Source organism: Tursiops truncatus, chromosome 17 (assembly GCF_011762595.2).
Source record: "Tursiops truncatus isolate mTurTru1 chromosome 17, mTurTru1.mat.Y, whole genome shotgun sequence".
Lineage (NCBI taxonomy): Eukaryota > Metazoa > Chordata > Mammalia > Artiodactyla > Delphinidae > Tursiops > Tursiops truncatus.
This window is the reverse complement of record NC_047050.1, coordinates 11,927,541-11,949,496: the sequence shown is the minus strand read 5'-3', so window position 1 is coordinate 11,949,496 and position 21,956 is coordinate 11,927,541. Positions and strand designations below refer to the sequence as shown.

The 21,956-nt window shown below is 43.4% G+C and overlaps 2 protein-coding genes and 1 long non-coding RNA gene across 12 annotated transcripts in view; 1 reads left to right on the top strand and 2 right to left on the bottom strand.

Moving 5' to 3' along the window:
* Positions 1-5,885, bottom strand: part of ADHFE1 (alcohol dehydrogenase iron containing 1) — a 33,425-nt gene extending 27,540 nt beyond the window's left edge. For 4 of the 8 annotated variants that reach the window (XR_012327200.1, XM_033842793.2, XM_073794457.1 and 1 more), the window contains exon 1: positions 4,011-4,528. Coding sequence is in view for 6 of the 8 variants with exons in the window: in XM_033842793.2 (XP_033698684.1) it covers positions 4,011-4,069 (59 nt within the window). In the remaining 2 variants the exon portion in view is untranslated. Of the gene's footprint in view, positions 1-401; positions 4,529-5,806 lie in introns of those variants that run through there. The other 4 variants (XM_073794456.1, XM_073794459.1, XM_004326548.4 and 1 more) reach the window with 3 other exon arrangements.
* Positions 1-21,956, top strand: part of LOC109548306 (uncharacterized) — a 174,841-nt gene that overhangs the window by 67,806 nt on the left and 85,079 nt on the right. For 2 of the 3 annotated variants that reach the window (XR_012327202.1, XR_012327201.1), the window contains 2 exons: positions 4,499-6,093; positions 14,729-14,781. This is a non-coding gene — a long non-coding RNA (uncharacterized lncRNA). The remainder of the gene's footprint in view (positions 1-4,498; positions 6,094-14,728; positions 14,782-21,956) is intronic. The other variant, XR_012327203.1, reaches the window with a different exon arrangement.
* On the bottom strand, positions 6,739-9,078 carry RRS1 (ribosome biogenesis regulator 1 homolog). The gene has a single exon (XM_019925252.3). It carries the CDS (start codon positions 8,959-8,961, stop codon positions 7,864-7,866), a length of 1,098 nt encoding a protein of 365 aa, XP_019780811.1. The 5' UTR covers positions 8,962-9,078; the 3' UTR covers positions 6,739-7,863.

The window sequence follows — 21,956 nt, the reverse complement described above, 5'->3', positions numbered from 1 at the left end:
CTATAGGACTGAGGCCTTGGCTCTTTGCTGGCTGTCCACTGGAGACTGCCCTCAGTTCCTAGATGGCACCTGGAATTCCTGGGCCAGCAAGGCCACTTACTTCATCAGGTCAGCAAGGAGAGTCTCCAGAGCGAACCTGCTAGCAAGGTGGAATCTCATATAACGCAAGGCGTACACAGAGGAAGATCACGTGAAGGCACAGAGAGAAGACGGCCGTCTACAAGCCAAGGAGAGAGACCTCAGAGGAAACCAACCCCGCTGACACCTTGATCTCAGACTTCTAGCCTCCGGATTTGTGGAAAAATAAATTTCTATTGTTTAAGACCCCCAAAAAGATGGGGTCTCAGCTCTTCCTAGGTTAGGAGCTTTGGCCAAATTGACCCAGTGTTAACTACTCGCACCTCATCTCCCCATCCTTCTCCCGCGGAACTTTCCGTGTTATTTTCCCGTTGTCTTCAGGGTGTTTCGTCTTTCTTCCAGCAGGCTTTGGGCCGTTTCCTCCGGAAGCCCTTAGTGGGCCTGCAGGCCACCCTGGTCATCACCTCGCGCCTCCGTCCCTTCTCGGCTCCGCCTGCTCGGCCCCTCCCCGGCCCCACCCTCCGGGTCCGCATAATTACTGTCACACCTACTGTCACATCTGTCACCTTCTCGCCGAATCCCTCACCCCGGCTCAGTTCTCAGTCCGCTCCTCTACGGATTTCCCACGCCCTCCTCTTTCGAGACTTTCCCTCCCTTGACCTCCGTATTCCTTCCTGTCCTGGTCGCCTCCAATTTCTTGGACGGTCTCTTCTCCGGCTTCTCTTCCTGCTGTTCGCCATCCGACTGAGCCTCGCAAAAGGGTTTATGTTTCTCTCTCTTGCCCAGGGGACCCTATCCCGGTGAGTCCAGTAGGTACGTGCGTGCATACCACCCCCCTGCCTCCGGCCTGCAAACTTAGAATGAACACATCTGAGAGGGGACGGGGGAAGGAAGGAAAAGGGTTAAACTCACTGACGGTCAAGATCTCAAAAACTGAATTAAGTGAAAACGGGCGTGGGCGGGTGTGAGCGCCACCATGAGCCGAGGCTGCCATCTGGTGGACACGGCTGAGAACGCCACGTGGAATTGTTTCCCAAGAGCATCCCAGCGGGTCTGAGCCATTTGCCGGCTCCCGCAGGAAAACCGGCATTAGGCAAGGCCCTGGCGTTGTCCTTCACAAGGCACTACTTTCGAGGTCTTTCCCTGCTTTACGCCCCTCCAGGACAAAAAAAGAGACTCAAAGGGAAGGAAAAATCCAAACTTGAAGCTATCCAACACGAAGGACTGTGGGAGCACCCATCCCCCCTTCTCTTTTTATTATATATATTTCAAGTTTTCAGGCTACCTCACTCAATTCATCATTCCTACTCCTTAGTTGTGGTCTGAATCCCACCCCCTCTTGCTGTCTTGGGACCTCCATCTGTTCTGTATGTCCTAGCCTCTTCCCCCTTACTTGATCCTTGTCATCATATTTAAGAGTTTCATGCTTAAAACTCTCAACTTCTTAACCCCTCCGGCTTGCTTGCTCTCCTCTGGTTCTCTCCTCCTCGCCGACATCCACTGACTCCATTTCCTTTTCTCCCACGCATCCTTGGGCCCCTGAAATCCGCAGGGTTAGAGCGAGGCTCTTATCTACCCACCATCTGGCTCTGGCACCATTATTCTGGCTTCCCTCCTGGTATTATTAATAAACTGGCCACGCTCTTAGCAAAGGCCAACCTCTCCCCTGTGCACTAAACGTCAAGCATCACTACCAACAGTTCTTCCTTTCCTCTCCTGCGTCATCAAAATCTCCCTGCCCCCAAATCTGATCCATCAGTAGGAAAATGTTGACTTCCGCATATTATATCAACCATCATCCAACAACTTCCTCTTGTCCCCCTTCCCTTTCCCACTGTTGCCCCCACCTCCCCGCTTCCCTTCAGCCAACTACACCTGCTCTCTCCAATTTCTCTTCTCCCATTCTCTCTGGAATATCTTCCAATGAGCCTTTGCCCCATGTCTCCACTGACAAACTTACCAGGTCGCTAAGGCCCTCCCCTCGGTGCTAATACACCACTCAGTTCTCAGTTCAGACCTGTCATTTGCATCCTCCTGTTCACTCCCTCCTCCCTGGAAATACTTCCTTCCCTTGGTTTCCAGGACACAATTCCCTGGTTTTCTTCTTACTGCACTGCCTGCTCCTGGCCTAGTTTCTTTTCATGCTCTTGACTCTAAATGCTGGAGGGTCCCAGCGTTCAGCCCGTAGATCCTTCTCTTTTCTTACCACACTCACTGCCTGAGTGACCTCACCTGGTCTCATGGCCTTGCTCACCTTCTATGTTGATGACTCCCACTTTACTCTTTCTGTTTAGACTTCTCTCCTGAACTCCAGAATCCACTTCCTACTTGACATCGTCACTTGAATGTCTATTAGGCATCTCACATTGTCCCTAAGACTCAGCTCCTGGTCTTCCCCTCAAAGCCTCTTCCTTATCCCAGCTTAATGACAACTTCAACTTTGGTTGTTTAGGCCAAAAACCTTAGGGTCGTCCTTGGCCACCCCGACATGCCCACCGTGTCTCTGGCCTCATCTCCTTCTCGCTCAGTCTGATCCAGACACCTTGTTCTGAAACCATGCCAGGCATGCTCCACCTCCAGATACGTCCCCAGAGAGCCACGTGGTTTGCAACAGTTACTTCCCTGGTGAGTGTGCTGAGCTGAGCCCAAAAGCTGTTCCGGTCCTAATCCCTGGACCCTGTCTATATTACTTTGTGTGGCAAGAGGGACTCTGCAGATGTGTTAAGGATCTTGAGATGGAGAGATTATCCTGGATCATCTGAGTGGGCCCTAAAGGTAATCACAGTGTCCTTCTAAGAAAGAGGCAGAGGGAGATTTGACACAGAAGAAGGCAACGTGACCGCTGAAGTGAGATGCTACGTTGCTGGCTCTGAAGCTGGAGGAAGGGGCCACCAGCAAAGGAATGCAGGCGCTGTAGCTCTAGAAGTTGTTAAAAGCAAGGTAATGGACTCTGCCCTAGAGCCTCTGAAGGGAATGTGGCCCTGCCGACACCTTGATTTGGGCCCAGGAAAACTGATTTTGGACTTCTGAACTTCAGAACTGTAAGATAATAAATGTGTGTTGTTTTAAGCCACTAAGTTCATGGTAATGGGTTACAGCAGCCACAGGAAACTGTAAGTAGTTGAGGTTTTCTCTGTCTTTAAAATTGCATCCTCTCCTCCAACACCCCATCCCCCTTTGCTTTCTCTTTCTTTTTAGTACCTAGCTGCATCAAATATACTCTAAGTTTTACTTACTAGTTTATTGTTTATTATCTGCCCTGCCTGACCCCACCGGCCCCCCCACACCACCACACACACACTTAAGTCCCATGGATGTTAGGCTGCTTGGTTCCCTGCGGTACCCTGGGGATGAGAGCACTGCAAACTGTCCTTCCCTCCTTCCCTTCCTTCCTCTCACCTCTTTGGTCACCCCTCTATCCTTTAATGCTGGTTCCTTTTTCAGCAGTCAGAGTGCAAAGCATGTGCAAATCCAAGTGCCTAAAGGGGCCAGCAGGTAATGGAAATGAGGCCAGAGCAGCTGGCTGTCAGCACAGCTGCTGTGTGTGTGGACTGAGTGGTGGGCTGCCCTGGGGTGGAGGGACTTGTCTCTCAGGAAGCTGGAGTGCTGCCCTGTCCAAAGCAGGTGGGCACAGCTTCACCTCAGCTCTGGCAGACTTTCCCCAGGCAAAACGTGGGCCCAATGATACCATTTCCCAATTTTCCAAGATTTTTACCTGCAATCTCTCACTTTCTACATGGGATTAAAAAAAAAAAAATGCAAAGAACAAAGCACCACACAGTGCTGCTCCGCAGGACTTCATCCTCAGCCCTTTTCTTCTAGGAATACAGTTTGTCAAGGCCTTTGCTTCTACATCCATGGTGTCAACTGCTCTCTCTATATGGGTGTGTTTCCAACTCGCTCCCGAGCTCCAGAACAATGTATTCAATTACCTGCTCGGGGTCTTCACCTGGATGTACGTGAGGCATGTCCAACTCAAAATGATTATCATCTTCCTCCTAAAGTTTACAGTCCCTACGTTGGTAAATGGCCCCACTGTTTACCGATGCCCCAGCCAGAAACCTCCACTTCTCCTGTCTCACTAATCAGACACAAAATCCTGCTGATTCTAACCAATTTTTCTTACATCTCCATATCTCTTACATCTACCCTCTTGTACCAACTGCCGCTCCTTGGTGCCTTTTAGCTGGAGCCTGACAATTACCTCCAGTCTTTCCTCTCCACTGCCGCCAGAAAGCTTCAGCTTAATCCTAATCATGCCACCCTCCTTTGCATGCAGCTATTCCAAAAACACGTTCTACGTGACACTGGTTCCAAGGGATATGAATGGGGTTGCTTGATAAAGAGTTCTGTGATGACACAGGTTTAGAACAAAGAGTTTAAATACAGCTAAACTTTTTGTTTCTTTTCTTCCCTGCAGGAGCTCTCAGTGTCCTACGTGTGCTGACGTATATCCTGACTCCACAGGGTGATGCAGCAGTTGGTTAGTTTCGCAAACTTATCTGGCCATGGGATTCTTTTTTTCATGGGGCATCTTAAAGAGTATGTTTCACACTGAGGACTATTGCTTCAACAGCTTTCTGTTACCTACAGGACACAATTAAAATTCCTTAGCATAGGACTGAGAACAAGGATAGTGAAGCCAGAACACCTGGGTCCAGATTATGGGTGTGCCACTTGCTTAGTGTATGACACTGGGCAAATTAGTTTTCTCCATGCCTTTATTTCTTTATCTGTAATAGAAGGATAATAATACAGCTTGGCATAGCATTGTTGTAAGGATTAGAGTTATTAGTAGTAGTACATGTAAAGTGTGTAGGACAGCGCCCTGTGCTTGGTAAGTGCCCAGTAAATTTGGCTATTTTCTAATTCATGGTCTTTCGCCATCTGTTTTTTCTTTCCTCACGTCCTCCTATCATGGGAGGTCCAGTCTTTAGCTACTTTTAGATCCTGGAACTACGGCTTTTGTCTCTGGTTGCTCTTCCCTTTGCCTGAAATTCCTCTCTAGTCCCCTCCTTTCCCCCTATTTATCTCCACCTGTTAGCTCATTTTTCCCCCCTGTGTTCCCAGGCGGACTTGTGCACCTGCACATTCAACAAGTATTTATCAGGCAGCTACTATGTACCCGGCATTTCTGGAGGGCGAGTCAGACGTGTCATAACGTTTAATACCCTGACTGCCCTGTACATGCCAGGGAGTCAAGCTCCTGGTGATTTCTCTCATCCCTCTCTCTTCTACACCCTCTGTCCGCTGCATTCTGCAGAGGCCCGTTTCACTCCTGTCCGCTCATGCAATTCCCTGCTAGACTTTGCTGCAGAGTCTTTCGTCTTTGTATCCCCGGCACCTAGAATAGTTTTGGGCACATTACATACACCCGATACATATGTGTTGATTGTATACATGCATTTCTCTGGGTCACTGTTCCAAGCTCTCCGCTGCCTGCGTAGATCTGGGACCAGGCGCTCTCCTCTCTGGGCCTTACTTTCCTAAACTGCAGATCAGGCAGAGGAAAAGCAGCCTATCGCGCCGCGCTTGGCCGTTTGGCTGCTTAGCTGCTTGGCAGACAGCACCGTCCAGGCCGCCGCGCACTGCGGTACCCGGTCCCCAAATTCTCGAAAGTGACACGAGGAAGAACGTGCCGGCCCGGGCGAGTTGCTCCCCGGGGGCTGCGTGGGCTCGGCCGCACCCTCTGATCCCCTGCCCGCCAGCCCGCGCCGCCCGCACTCACGCTGCGCGTTGCAGTTGCCTCAGCAAGTGCGCTACCCTGTCGCGAGGAGCGGCCATGGCTGTGCGGAGTGCTTCTCTCCGCGGCCCCGCCCCCTCCGTCTCCGGCCAATCCCGGCCGCCGCCTCTCCTCCACCGGCCAATCCCGGCCGCCGCCTCTCCTCCGCCCACCCGCGCCGCGGTCTCCGGCCCCAGCGACAGCCCTTGGCAGAGGACCATTTTCCCACCAGTCGGAACTACGACTGCCCCAGCTGCAAAGTCTCACCATACACCTTTGAAATTGCCACACAGGTAACTGCTCCGTAGGGATTTGGGGTACTTTCCTATGTCTCTATATAAACTATGTCACAAGTTGGGGACGTGGGGAAAGGGAGAAACAAGGGCATTCTTTTTCCACTCTGACTGCTATTTTGGCTTCTCAGAGTATTTTCAGAATAAATTAAGACACTGCATTTAAATTTGTTTTAACGGTAAACAAGAACTTTGCGAAAAGCCCGAGGGTCTTTTTTTATTTTTACAAGGCCAGTATTGTGTCCAACTGCTAGATCAAGTCACAAAACAAAAGACAGAAAAATTCCCAAACAAAACAGTAACAAAAACAAAAAATCCCAGACAGTTGAGAAGAATTTAAAAGGTGTTAAATGGTCTATGAATGGTTTGGCTTTTGATGAAGTTGTTCAGGATACCATTAAATGGTTTTATCAGTAGTTGTTTCCACGGTTATGTGGGAAGGGAGGGCCAGGGTTTAGCAGCTCCAAGTTTCCAGGTCCCGGTGGAAACAATGATCAATGATGGCAGAGTTAACTTTATCACAAAGTATTTTAAGACAGTAACAACTGAACATCTGTGTTTTAGTAACCTATTATGAAATCTGAATTAATCTTTTCTTTCATAGCAATTTCTAAAAGTAACAAAGATGAGACAACAGTGAAAAAATGAGAGACAAACGATCTCAATTTTAATTTCCTATCAATTGTCAGACCAAAAAGCAAGAGTGGCTCCTCAGACCTATAACAGCAGCAAAAAAGCACTACCCCCCCATTCTAGATGTACTATGAACCCTTTTCAGGAGATATGTATTTTTATAAAGATGAGTTACTGACATCAATTAGGGAAAGAGACCCAGAATAGCTGTAAACATTTCACCTCCTAATCAAACCAGCTCAGGTAAATTTGACAAATGAATCAAAAGATAATGTTCCAAGTAAGGACTTTGTGAGTTTCTTTCTCTCTTCCCCAAACAGACCTACTTGAAGCTTTAAAAAAACTGGGGACATAAATGTTGATAAAGATTTAAGTATAAAATTAGGATTAATGAGGATTATTACTATTATTTAGTGAAGCCCCAATTTATCATTTACAGCAAATTAATGTTTTCAGTGTTGGAAGAGGCACCAGTTGTACTACACTTTCAATATTATATCTGATACCAAAAGAAGTATGAGCTTTTCTAATAAAAGTGGTCTCACTGAAATCATAATTTAGCTGCTATGTTTTCTAGAAAGTAAATGAAAGTAATCTGTGCCAGGTATCCAGGTCACAAGCTTCACTTAAGATTTGTACCAGTAGCCAAAAAGTTAAAAGCAACATTACATAAGACACTTTTATTAAATAACCTTTACAACCGTTCTGAAAATGTAACTTTTCTGTCCCTCTCCTTTGATAAATACACAAGCTTGTTATCAAAATAATGCAGATACCAATCTATTAAAAGTCTCTGAAATACGACCAGCTCTCTCCCTTACACCCCATCCAAAGTTTAAAGAGAGAGAGGAAAAAAATGGCTGTTTAAAAACAGAACTCACTCCTAGTTATCACAAATTCTTTCCAATTCGTATGTCCTTAAATACATCCTTTAATCTCCAGCAAAAGTTTTGGCTGTGGGAAATGCATTAATTTGTCGAATCAAACATTTACAACCATCTTCAGAGGAGGGCAAGCCTAGCCCTTTAACCTGAAGCTCGATGCAGGCAGCGGCCCCATCTTCTGTATCCCCCTACTGTACCTAGAACTTAACATTAAGTACAGTTCTCGGTTTACAAGCAGGTCCGAGGGTGAAATTTACTTCCTCCTCTTTCCTCCTTGGTGTTGCCCTCCTTTTCTCTTGCCACTCAAGCCAGGCCGCCCGGAATTCATCTTGCCTCCCAAGCCCCCTTTCCTCTTCCCTCCTTGGCTGGGCGGGCCCCCTTTCCTCTTACCCCCGGGACCCTGTCGGCCCCCCTTTCTCTTGCCCTTCTGACTCATTTTCCTCCTCTTAGCCGCCTCTTCCTGGTCCTCCTCCCTCATCTGCTTATTGGTGGCCCTCGTAACGTCCAACTGAGGCTTCTTGCTGTTCATTATTCGCAGCATCTCCAACTGGCTGTTTTTCTCGGCTGCAAAGTCCCCGAAAAGAGGCTGAAACTTTCTCTTCTTTCCAGAGCCCCGGGGCGCCTTCTCCTTGGGCAGGCGCTCCTGGAAGCGCCCCACAGAGGCGGTGGAGACCCTGGCCACCTGCACGGCGCGGCCAAGCTCCTCCTTACTCTGGTGTCCGGTAGGGTGCATGCCGGCCGCGCTAGGCAGCCGCAACTTGTGCGCGCGGGCCAGGTTACGCAGCCGGTTCAGCTCGTTCTTGGCCACCCGTTCCTTCTTAGCCTGAATCCGCTTGGCGAACTGGTCCTCCATGGGGTCGGCATTCCCGGGCACCTCGATCAACCATTCCTTGGTGTCGTCGCGGGCCCGCTGGTAGCCCCAGCGGCGGCGCCACTGGCCGCTCCCCTCGTCCCACACCAGATTGGTCTTCTTCTTGGGACGGATGCCCTTGAGGCGCGCAAACTGCTGCCAGCGCGTAAGCGGCCGCGGCCGGGGCACAGGCTTCTCGCGCGGCAGACGAGTGGTGGGCTCCGGCAGCCGCGCCACCAGCGCCTCCTCCACACGATCGGTGGGCAGCTGCCACAGCTGGTTGATGAGCAGCTGCGTGTTGTCCCGCGCCAGGGCCCGCAGCTCGGCCTCCTGCGTGGGTCCCGCGTGCCGCAGCCCGGTCGGAGGGTTCCGGTCCGAGGCAAGCAGGTTACCCAGGTCGAACTCCAGCTCCAGTTCCTTGTGCACCGTGATGCGCTGCAGTTTCTCTGCCTCGTCCCGCTCCGCCTTTGCCAGCAGCTCCTCCACGCTCTGACCCTCCATGGCTCCGGCTTGGCTCCCTCTCTCTGGAAGAGAGTTGCAATCACTTCTCTGCCAGCTAGGTTCAAGCCCCGGCGCTACTACCACGTGCGGTCGCCCAGACGCTCGTCCCGGAAGAGAAAACTCCGCTTCCGGGACACCCGGAAGGGACTCACAATGCCGGCGACCCAAGGGAAGGCCGGCAGAGGGCGGTGTTGGAGAGCAAATGGGATTAGAGGCGGCCCTTGGGCTCGAGACCGGATGTAGGCGGAGTAGGCGCGCGGAGCCCAGCCTGCGGTGCATGTTTTGGGGGCCGCAGATTAAGGGGGTCCCGGAGCAACTGTGTTACAGTTTAAGTGTAAGTCAGTTCTCAAGATGTTTAGCCAATCAGCTCTTCTTAGGACCTGACAAATTATTTTTCTCCAGAGCCCTGACTTGTTCATGGGGGTCCGGGTTGTGGGCCGAGAAAGACACTTCCCACAGATGTACGTAAAGCTACGTGTAGACGAGGGCTTGGTTTGTTTTGGGAGTGAGCGGACCTGGCAGTTAGACCGCCCTGAGTGGGTGAGCTGATATCTGGTCCCCGGAACCCTGGGCCGCATCCTCTGCTGGCTTGTGGCAAAAGAGCGCCGGGCTCTGCCGCGAGACTGCCTGGATTCCGACCTTGACTGCACTAGTGTTTGACCTTAAGCTGTTTAACTTATTTGGGCCTATTTTAAAACCTGTACGATGGGGATACTAATAGTACCTGCCTCTTAGGGCTGGCATGAAGATAAATGAGTTAATATGCTCCCAAGGGAGCTTACACAGAGGTCTGGAGCCTATGAGTGCTCAGTAAATGTGAGCTAAGTACCAATTATTATTTAATCTTCATAATGGCTCTGGGAGCTGTGCTGAAAAGGCAATCTTATACAGTGATTAAGCACCAGGTTCTTGAATCAAACTCCTAGAATAAGATCTGGGTTTATTGTATCCACATTGGACAGGTTGTTTAACTTAAGTCCTATTCATAAGTTGATAAATTTGAAGCCTTAGTTCCTGGTACCTAGTAAGCACCATATTCCAAAGGCAGGCTCAGTAAAATGACTTGTCTAAGATTTTACAACTAGGAAGTGTGGGAGCAGGAGTTATCTTAACTGTGATTTTAAGACTACGTACATATTATCTGCAATGTCTTCTAGGCTCTTCATGCTGGAAAAGTGTGGTCTGTAGACCAGCAGTATAGCATCACCTGGGAACTCGTTAGAGATGCAGAATCTCTGGCCTCATTACATCTGGCCTCAGATGTAATGGTTCAAAACCTTCATTTTAACAAAATATCGAGGTGATGAATATGTACAGTCCAGTGTAGGAGGCACTGATGATTGTGTGGTTTATAGGATTTGTTTTCCTTTAATGGGAAGTTGGGATTAGTGAAGAAGGGGTTAGCTGGAGAATTAATCCATAGAAATGGACATAATAGCCGTTAGTTAGGAAATAGATTCAGTTGAGTGTCAGCTAGAGAGGGCTTTAGATACAGCCCCACCTATCACACCTGCCCCCCTGAGTTTGGTCTCTTCTTGAGCTCATTGGCTTTCCTCAGCTCTCCTTTGTTCATTCACTCATCAAACATTTAGTGAGCACATTTTATGCCTCAGGAATTGGGCTCTAATATTCTTTCTTCCTCTTTTCTAAAAGCATTTTAAGATTTGCTGGGGTTTTTCTGAGCCTTTGTCTTAATGCTCAACACCAAGTTTTTAATACCAGTCATCCCATGGGGCCAAGGCTAGGTCAAAGGTAATGTTAGGTAACTTCCTTGACCCTTAAAGCATTTGGGATTTGCCATAGGAGAGTGTTAAGGACACTGCTATGGCTGTTCTGGGCTCGGCTTAGCTTCTGATTCATTCATTCATTTAACAAACATTTGAATGACTGCCATGTTTGAGACACTAGATACAAAGATTAACGAGACCTTATGGAACAGTGGGGAAGAAAGAAAGGTTAAGAGAAATTTACAATATGGCATGGTTGGGCCTTAAATAGGAAGTACAGCTGTGTAGAATTTAGCTCCTTTGTCAATCTTCTGAGTTAGGGAAAAAGAGCAGATGTCGATAGGCGTTGAATGGTATTCTCACTGGATGAAATGCTATTTGGTTCAAATCATATAGGTCAGCTCTTAACCGAACTTTAGTTGTTTTATGCTCAAGTGTTTCTTTATAATCCAAGTCGATTTTAATTCCTTGATGACCAGAGACTGATTTTTACTTCCACTTTGCTGAGTATAGTGCTGGATACATAATAGGTGTTCAGTACATGATTGCTTGAAAGAATAAGCCTAATTTCTAAATTAAAAAGGGATTAATGTTGGCTGTTAGATTCAAGGTGAGCAAAACTAGTAAGACTAGGATTGGGGCTTTAAAAAATACCTTATTGAGGCAGATAGGTATGTGGTAGTCTCCAGCTTGCATTTGTATCATCTTTATGCTGGGCAAGATTGTGCAGTGGTAAGAAAAAGAGAGCTTACCAGGGATGTGCAGATATATGTGAATATACTATAACAGTACGGCAAAGGGTTGTAAATATTGTCGTTTCCTTTTGTTGGTTTTTCCCTTTGTCTTTCTTCCTTTGTCCCATATTGCAGATAGATCCCCAGTTTGGTCATCAGACCCCACTTCTTTTCTCTTTATACCTGCTCTCTATGCCATTTCATCCACTCTCATTGTGTCAGCTGCCACTTCTGTGCAGATGATTCTTAGAGGTACATCTTTCTCCCTTTCCTTTTCAGAGCACTGGACTCAAATCTCCAACCACCTGCTGGGCTCTTCTACCATACTCTAAACTCAATGTGTCTAAGACTACATACCACATCATCTTCCTGAAAATTTGCTTCTTCCATCATCCATCCACCTTTTTTCCCCTCCAACAAATGTTTATAGAAGGTTTTTCATGGCCAAGGCACTGTGCTGGGCGTTGGGAATACAACGGTTAGTAAAAACAGGCTCAGTTGATGTAATCATCCATTCTAGTCTAGCAAGGCTTGAACCTATGATGTCATCCTTGGCTTTTCTCTTCCCATCTCTAAATTCAGTTGGTCTAAAAGTCCTATTAAATTTGTCTCTGTATTGTTCCTTTCTCATTCCCACTACCGTGACCTCACCCCTAGACTGGGACTCTTCTGTCTACTTCTCCCGGTACTCTCTCCACTCTGCTCCTGCCCCTGGCTTCCAGCTGCGTGCGGCCAGAGGAGGCACTGACAGAAGATCAGAGGATGTGAAGAGGGAGAGGTGAGGGCATGTTTGTCCCTAGCCCTCTGTGGTTATTACTGTGGGTTGGCTGGTTCCTCTGAAAGGCCATAGCTCCAATCAGGCAGCTCTCTCCATGCAGCCACCCTCTCCCAGCTACTCTAATTATTCCCCTGGTTCTTGCAGGCCTCGGAGTGGTTATGGCTTTTGCCATTGTAGTCCTATCCTTTGTGAATTTCCTTAAGCCATGTCTACATCCTTGTAGTATTGCCTTTGTTGATCTTAAATTACCCAGCCTGACTGCTACCTGTTTTCTGCCAGGACCTTGACTGATACCTGGGGACCTATCCCTGGAGCATCCTAAGAGTTTCCTTACTTCGTTCTCTCTTTGAGCTAGTCTAGAGGATTTATCTTCCACAGATCTGGCCAAATCACTCTTCTCCTCAAAAACTCCCTTCTCTGCCTTGTTCTTGGGCTTGCATATTTGTGATCTGGCCCCAAACTGCTCACGTGGGATGACACTTCTCCTTATGCTTCTTTTCCAGATATTTCTTACCCACTCCTATTTTCCATCTTAGCTATTTTCTAGAGCCTTAAGAACTTTTCTCAAGAAAGGCAAAAATGAGGGACAGGACAGAAGAAGCAACAATTATGTTTTTGTAGCAATGTAACCTATAGGGAGATTCCCCTCCCCCCAACCGTGGGCAAGAAGGTTAAACATGTGAAAGTACTACCTTTCAGGTTCCCTCAAAACACAACTAGTTTGGTCAGTTAAACATTTTTGTAAGCACTTTCTTTCTTCATTCTTTTGATTAACTTAGATTTACTTTCTAAACATTTCTCAGTTGCCCCTTTTTGGTAAAGGAAATCATTAGGGTTGATTCGACCATTCTTTAATCCTGCTGTGAACATAGTTAATTTGAGTATTTTGTCTAGGAAATCCAATGTTCCAGTAATTTGATAAAATAATAGAAAAAGACCCTTAAAACACTTACATTATTTCCACATGGTTCATTTTTAACTGACTTATAATTTAACTTGGAAGTACTTGAAGTGAAAATTTAATTTTGAAAATTTCTTAATCATAGATAAAAATCTGTGTATTTATGTGCTTCAGTTTTAGTCAGAAACCCATACACAAAATCTATTATTTCGTTTTAAAAAGGAAAAAGATGCAGCGCTAAGGTTTTGTGCGGTTAGTGGAGAAGCAGATTGAACATTGTACATTTGCCTAGAAGGAACTTTGGATTTGAGGGCAAAAAAAATGATGGTAGCATTTTAGAACTGACGTAAGTTGTTTTGTTCTCTGTAAAATACACAATGGTTGCACTTCAGAAAACGGCGTTTGCCAAAATCTTTTTTTTGTTTTTTGTTTTTTGTTTTTTGCGGTACACGGGCCTCTCCCTGCTGTGGCCTCTCCCGTTGCGGAGCACTCCGCTCTGTGGCATGTGAGATCTTCCCGGACCAGGGCACGAACCCGTGTCCCCTGCATCGGCAGGCAGACTCTCAAGCATTGTGCCACCAGGGAAGCCCTTGCCAAAATCTTAATCACCTGTGAGTTGAGCACGCGGCACTGGCTGATGGTGTTCATTCCTGAGACTTCATCATCAAATCCCAAGGGAATGAAATTGGCTTTAGATTTAGAGTTCAATATAAAAATGAAAGAGTGATATACAAAGGAGAGCCGAAGGTCCAGAATTTTACGGATATTTGTACTTAGAGTCCAATAACAGAAAAATTTAGATCCATTTATTAAATGATCATTTTCTATTCTGTTTTAACTTACAAAAGTAAAATTGCAATGAGTAAGAAATCTTTTTTTGTGTTTTTCTTAAGTCGATAAAATCTGAACAGTTTTTGTAAATGGCTTGAAAGTAGATTTACTCCCAATTAGGCAACCGAGTCCTGAATGCCTTTCCCCTAAAGAAAGCAACTGCATCACCACACGGCCTTCAATTTGTCTTCGCAGTTATAGACCATGTGTGAACATATGCCGATCTGCCAATCAAAATGTTCTTCTAAAAAAAAAAAAATGTTCTTCTAAATTTCCCACATGAGCAATATCAGGAATGAGCAGGGGGCTCTCCTGGTGGCTCAGTGGTTGAGAATCTGCCTGCCAAGGCAGGGGACACAGGTTCGAGCCCTGGTCCGGGAAGATCTTACATGCCACAGAGCAGCTAAGCCTGTGCGCCACAACTACTGAGCCTGCGCGCTACTGAAGCCCGCATGCCTAGAGCCCATGCTCTGTAACAAGAGAAGCCACGGCAATGAGAAGCCGGCGCACCGCAATGTAGGGTAGCCCCCGCTCTCTGCAACTAGAGAAAGCCGCGAAGACCCAACGCAGCCATAAATAAATAAATTTATTTTTAAGAAAAGAATGTGCAGGGAAGTTACCCCTATGCCAAATAAACATTAATTCTTGGCCCTCTTAACCAAAAATTGTTTCTAAACATTATTAACCCATTCTTTTTTAGAACATGTCTGTGAAAAATGAAAACAACAGGTGGAAAACCTAAAAAGCACGACCCTATATATGGTAAATTCTGTAGCGTACACTTTTCTTTTTCTAGGTCTTTTTACTTGCCAAAGGAAGAGAGCAAAGGAAACGATCTCTGAGTGGCAGGTAGGTGTGTGACTGCATCCTTGTCAGCATCCCAAGAGTGCACTGCCGTCTAAGCCAGCTCCCTGGGCATTTGGTGATCCAGAAGATCCAGTTGCTTGTGGTGTGTGTACTCTCCCCTAAGGCCTAAGTGGGAGTTATTATTTAGAATGTATAAATAATGTTCCTGGCATTTTCCAGTATTTATTTCAATTGCCTCATTATACAAGATAGTGTGAATTTCAGCTGGGGAGGAAGCTGCCTTCTTATGGTGGTTCCTAGATTCCCTTCTCTGGAAAGCCTGTGGATTTCAAAGGAATCCATGGTTTAGGTCTCAGCCTTCAGTTTTTTCATCTGGAAAATGAAGGATTTTGACTAGGTGGCCTTTACGATTCATCTGTATGATCCTTTTCTTTTGTTAAAAAGTTATGCTCTTCAGATACTCCAATATTACTTTCTTATAAAGTGCTTTCTCTCCTGGTTTTTGACTGATGTATCCATGTACAGACCTCCCCCTCTTCCTGAGTCATTTATCTCATTTCCTAGGCTGGTTGTATGACTCCACATGGTGAAACAGCTTCCTGTGTGCACAAGGAGACTGTGACTACAGATGTGCTAATCAGTTTTTAATAACGTGGAGGTTGATTATTGTGTTTTGTAGGTTATTCATGATGCTTTTCCTTTTTCTTTTTTTCTTGCTTACCGTTAAACTTCTTTGAGAATTGGAAGAAAGGGTAGAGAATGAGCAGAGTATAGATTATTTTACTATTTGTTAGTTGTTCTGGAAACATTCTTGTAGGTAAGAAGATAGAAGCTCTTTTTTTTTTTTTTTTTTTTGCGGTACGCGGGCCTCTCACTGTTGTGGCCTCTCCCGTTGCAGAGCACAGGCTCCAGACGCGTAGGCTCAGCGGCCATGGCTCACGGGCCTAGCCGCTCCGCGGCATATGGGATGTTCCCGGACCGGGGCACGAACCCATGTCCCCTGCATCGTCAGGCAGACTCTCAACCACTACGCCACCAAGGAAGCCCCGATAGAAGCTATATTTTAAAGTATTTATAAAGTCATGTCTGGGAATGAAAGATTATGGTGGATTGGCTTTATTTGTATCTTTTCTGGCCTGAGACCTAGAACTGATGATGTTCTTTGTTTATTATAATTACAGAAAAGTTTTAAAGAAAGCTTCAAAGTTAACTCCCTCAAATAATAAAATTGGGGCAATTTTGTGTTTCATAGTTTGGTGTTGCTTCAGAGAAAACTAGTCAGAAAATTTCAATACAAGGAAGGTAAAGTACAGGCATACCTCGGAGAGACTGCGGGTTTGGTTCTAGACCACTGCAATAAAGTGAATATGGCAATAAATCAAGTCACATGAATTTTTTTGGCTTCCCAATGCATATAAAAGTTATGTTTAGATAATACTTTAGTCTATTAAATGTGCAATAGCATTATGTCTAAAAAAACAGTGTGCATACCTTAATTAAAAACACTTTCTTGCTAAAAAATGCTAGCTATCATCTGATAACTCAGGTTTGCCTCAAACCTTTCAATTGGTGAAAAACAGAATCTGCGAAGCACGATAGAGCAAAACACAATAAAACAAGGTATTCCTATAGAATAAAATATAATAACATTGCTGGCATGTTTAGTAATTATCATTCTGAGAATGAGTCTTGGTGATTTCTGGCCTGATTACCTGGGGACAGATTCCCCAAGGGATCATCATCTCATCTGAAAAATGGGCTAACATTATTTCTCAGTTTTAGAGTTCTATGAGTGGGAGATAAGTTATTCAAACACGCGTTTGTGAAGAACTCTTAAGAAGATCGTCTTTTTTCCCCATCAGATTCTCTAAGACCTCTGTGACTCTCTACCCCTCCCCTACAAGGTTGAGAACTAGTGTACTGTAGAAGAGGGAGATAATGAAGGGAGTAACTGGTGGAGATTTTATGGAAGAATAACTTGGCCTTTGAGCCTGCATAGAATTTGAATAGATGGGAGGAGGAAGAGGGTCATTCCAGTAGATGGTAGCGATATGAATAAAGACATGTAGCCAGCATTTATGGAGCAAGTACAATGTATCAGGCAGTGCTTATTTTCATAAATCTTCACAGTGGGCCTAGGAGGTAGATATTACCAGTATCCTCATTTTATAGATGAGAAGACTGAAGATCATAAGGGTTAAGTAAATTGCCCAAAGTCATGCAGTTAGTAAATGGTAGAACCAGGATCCGCATCTTTGCAGTCTAATTCCAGCCCAGCTACGTAAGCACTACCCCATAGAGCTTCCTCTCTCTGGTCCATTAGCAGTTTGCTTGTCTAGAATAGATGATTTGTGTTGTAAGAAATAAGCTAGGTAAGAAGTAAGCTAATAAGCTTGGGTAGATAAGTAGAGCAGTACCAAATGTGGAGCACTTTTAGGATCAAGAGGAAGAATTTGGATTTTTTTTCAGTTTTTTAAAAATTGAGATATGGTTAATGTACAATATTATATAAGTTACAAGTATACAGCACATGATTCACAGTTTGTAAAGGTTATACTCCAGTTATGGTTATTCTAAAATATTGGCCATCTTCCCTGTGTTGTACCATATATCCTTGTAGCTTATTTATTTTATACATAATAGTTTGCACCTCTAAATTCCATACCCCTATCTTGTCCCTCCCCTGGTCCCTCTCCCTACTGGTAACCACTAGTTTGTTCTCTATGTGTGTTAGTCTGTTTCCTTTTTGTTATATCACTAGTTTGTTTTATTTTTTAGATTCCACGTGTGAGTGATATCACACATTATTTGTCTTTGTCTGACTTATTTCACTAAGCATAATACCCTCCAAGTCTATCCATGTTGTTGCAGATAGCAACATTTCATTCTTTTTATGGCTAAGTAATATTCCATTGTGTGTGTGTGTGTGTGTGTGTGTGTGTGTGTGTATTACATCTTCTTTATACATTCATCTGTTGATGGACACTTAGCTTGCTTCGATATCTTGACAATTGTAAATAATGCTGCTCTGAACATTGGGGTGCATATATTTTTTCAAATTAGTGTTTTCATTTTTTTGGAGATATTATCAGGAGTGGAATTGCTGGGTCATATGGTAGTTGTATTTTACTTTTTTGAGAAACCACTATACTGTTTTCCACAGTGACTGCACCAATTTACATTCCCACGAACAGTGCACAAGAGTTCCCTTTTCTCCACATCCTCTCCAACATTGTTATTTGTGGTCTTTTTGATGATGGCCATTCTGACAGGTGTGAGGTGATATCTCACTGAGGTTTTAATTTGCATTTCTTTGATGATTAACAGTGTTGAGTATCTTTTCATGTGCCTGTTAGCCATCTGTATGTCTTCTTTGGAAAAATGTCTATTCAGGTCTTCTGCCCATTTTTTAATTGGGCTGAGTTTTTTTTTCTTTTCTTTGATGTTGAGTTGTATGTGCTGTTTATATATATATATAATTTTTTAAACATCTTTATTGGAGTATAATTGCTTTACAATGCTTAGTTTCTGATTTATAACAAAGTGAATCAGCTGTACGTACATATATCCCCATATCTCCTCCCTCTTGCATCTCCCTCCCACCCTCCCTATCCCACCCCTCTAGGTGGTCACAAAGCACTGAGCTGATCTCTCTGTGCTATGCGGCTGCTTCCCACTAGCTATCTATTTTACATTTGGTAGTGTATATACGTCCATGCCACTCTCTCACTTCGTCCCAGCTTACCCTTCCCCCTCCCTGTGTCCTCAAGTCCATTCTTTACATCAGTGTCTTTACTCCTGTCCTGCCCTTAGGTTCTTCAGAACCATTTTCTTTTTTTTTTAGATTCCATATATATATGTTAGCATACGGTATTTGTTTTTCTCTTTCTGACTTACTTTACTCTGTATGACAGACTCTGGGTCTATCCACCTCACTAAAAATAACTCAATTTCGTTTCTTTTTATGGCTGAGTAATATTCCATTGTATATATGTGCCACATCTTCTTTATCCATTCATCTGTTGATGGACATTTAGGTTGCTTCCATGTCCTGGCTAATGTAAATAGAGCTGCAATGAACACTGTGGTACATGACTCTTTTTGAATTATGGTTTTCTCAGGGTATATGCCCAATAGTGGGATTGCTGGGTCGTATGGTAGTTCTAGTTTTAGTTTTTTAAGGAACCTCCATACTGTTCTCCATAGTGGCTGTATCAATTTACATTCCAACAAACAGTGCAAAAGAGTTCCCTTTTCTCCACACCCTCTCCAGCATTTATTATTTGTAGATTTTTTGATGATGTCCATTCTGACAGGTGTGAGGTGATACCTCATTGTAGTTTTGATTTGCATTTCTCTAATGATTAGTGATGTTGAGCATCCTTTCATGTGTTTGTTGGCAATCTGTATATCTTCTTTGGAGAAATGTCCATTTAGGTATTCTGCCCATTTTTGGATTGGAGTGTTTGGTTTTTTTAATATTGAGCTGCATGAGCTGCTTGTAAAGTTTGGAGATTAATCCTTTGTCAGTTGCTTCGTTTGCAAATATTTTCTACCATGTTTATATATTTTGGATATTAATGCCTTATCAGTCATATCATTAGCAAATATTTTCTCCCATTCAGTGGGTTGTCTTTTTGTTTTGTCAATGATTTCCTTTGCAGTGCAAAAGCTTTTAAGTCTAATTAGGTCCCATTTGTTTATTTTTCCTTTTATTTCCTTTGCTTTAGGAGACAGATCCAAAAAAATATTGCTACAATTTATGTCAGAGTGTTCTGCCTATGTTTTCTTCTGTGAGTTTCATGGTTTCCAGTCTTACATTTAGGTCTTTAATCCATTTTGAATTTAATTTTGTATATGGTATAAGAAACTGTTCTAATTTCATTCTTTTGCATGTAACTGTCCAGTTTTCCCTGCACCACTTATTGAAGAGACTGTCTTTTCTGCATTGTATATTCTTGCCTCCTTTGTCGTAGATTAATTGACCATAAGTGTGTGGATTTATTTTGGGACTCTCTCTTCTGTTCCATTGATCTTTATGTCTGTTTTTGTGCCAGTACCATACTGTTTTGATTACAGGAAGAATTTGGATATGATCCCAGAGGTAATATGGAGCCATGGAAGATTTTAGACCAGTGAAGACATAACCAAAATAGAATTTCTTAATTATATTTTTAAATCTTCCATGTTCTTACTGATATTCTATCTTATTGACCTATCAGTTAGTGAGATGTGTGTTGAAATCTTCTATCTTGATTATAGATTTATCAATGTGTAATTCTACCAAATTTCCATTCTGTATTTTGATGTTATGTTATTAAAGGGCATGGACATTTAGAATTACTAAATTCTCCTGATGAATTTTTTTTATCCTTTTATCACAACATAGTGACCATCTTTATCCTGAATAATGCTTTCAATAGTACTATAGCTCTTGTTACCATTTTTGGTTAGTATTCATCTGATTTATTTTTTTCCATTTTTTATTTCCAAACTCCATATGTCCTTTTGCCTTAGATATGTTTCTTGTAAACAGTATATAGCTGGATTTTGTTGGTGGTTTGTTTTTTTAAATCAAATCTGACAGTCTGTGACTTTTCATCAATACATTTAGACTAATTAATATATTGTGAGTACTGCTATATTGTATTTATTATCTTATTCTATGCTTTCTATTTACATGGTATTTTCTATACCTATTTTTCTCTGCTCCTGTATTGATTGATTAGCTTGATTTAGTTTTCTTTCCTTTTTTAAAAAATTGAGACATAGTTAACATGTTGTATTAGTTTTAGGTGTATAACATAATGATCCAGTAGTTGTATATATCATGAAATGATCACCACAATAAATCTAGTTAACATTTGTCACCACACATAGTTACAGTTTTTTTCCTTCTGATAAAAACTTTCAAGATACCCTCTTAGCAACTTTCAAATATACAATACAGTATTAACTATAGTCACCATGCTGTACATTACACCTGTTGGACTTATTTATTTTATAACTGGAAGTTTATACTTTTGACCACCCTCACCCATTTTACCCACCCTCCCCACTCCTCACCTCTGGCAGCTACCAGTCTGTTCTCTGTGTCTGTGAGTTTTGGGGGTTTTTGTTAATTTTTTTTTGTTTTTAAGATTCCACATATAAGTGAGCTTGTATGGTATTTGTCTTCCTATGTCTGACTTATTTTACTTAGCAATGCCCTCAAGCTCCATCCATGTTTTTCCATATGGCAAAATTTCATTCTTTTTGTGGCTGAATAATATTCCATTGTATATATATATATACACCACATTTAAAAAATCCATTTATCCATTGATGGACACTAAGTTGTTTTCTTATCGTGGCTAATGTAAATAATGCTGCAGTGAATGAGGGTACAAATAATCTTTTCAAGTTAGGGTTTCGTTTCCTTTGGATAAATACCCAGAAGTGGAATTGCTGGGTCATACGGTAGTTCTATTTTTAGTTTTTTGAGGAAACTTCATACTGTCTTCCATAGTGGCCGTGACAATTTACATTCCCACCAATAGTGCACAAGGGTTCCCTTTTCTCCACATTCTCACTGACACTTGTTATTTTTTGTCTTTTTGATAATAGATATTCTAACAGGTGTGAAGTGATATCTCATTGTGGTTGTGATTTGCATTTCCCTGAGAATTGTAGATATCCTTAACTTATTCCTAGTTTTCAGAGAAATCCTTCTATAATGTTTTATAATAAGAATGATGTCCTGTATAGGGTAATTAACTCTATACTCAACTCCTAATTTGCAGATATCTTTTCTAATGAGTCAGTGTTGAATATTATCAAGACTTTTCTGTATCAATTAAAATTATCATAAAGGTTTTTCCCTTTTAATATGGTAATATGGTAAATTATGTTTATATATTTCACAAATTTCACATTCTGAGATAAACCTGCTTGATCACGATATATTGTCTTTTTCTGTACTGCTAGATTTGGTTTGCTAACATTTTGTTTACATTTTTGCCTCTGTTCACGGGTGAGGTGGGCCTGTTACTTTTCCTCTGTACTGTCCTTGTCTGGTTTAGATATCAATGCTACAGTAACATTACTGGCTAAGTTGGGGAGTACTCCTCTTTTTCTCATCTCTGGTAGTGTTTGTATAAGATTGGAACACCTGATTACTTGAAAGTTTGGTAGAATTCACGTATAAAATCATGGAGGTTTAGCATTTTCTTTGTGAG

Coding starts and splice junctions, on each gene's coding strand:
- RRS1 (XM_019925252.3), bottom strand. CDS start 8,961: ATGGAGGGTCAGAGCGTGGAGGAGCTGCTGGCAAAGGCGGAGCGGGAC.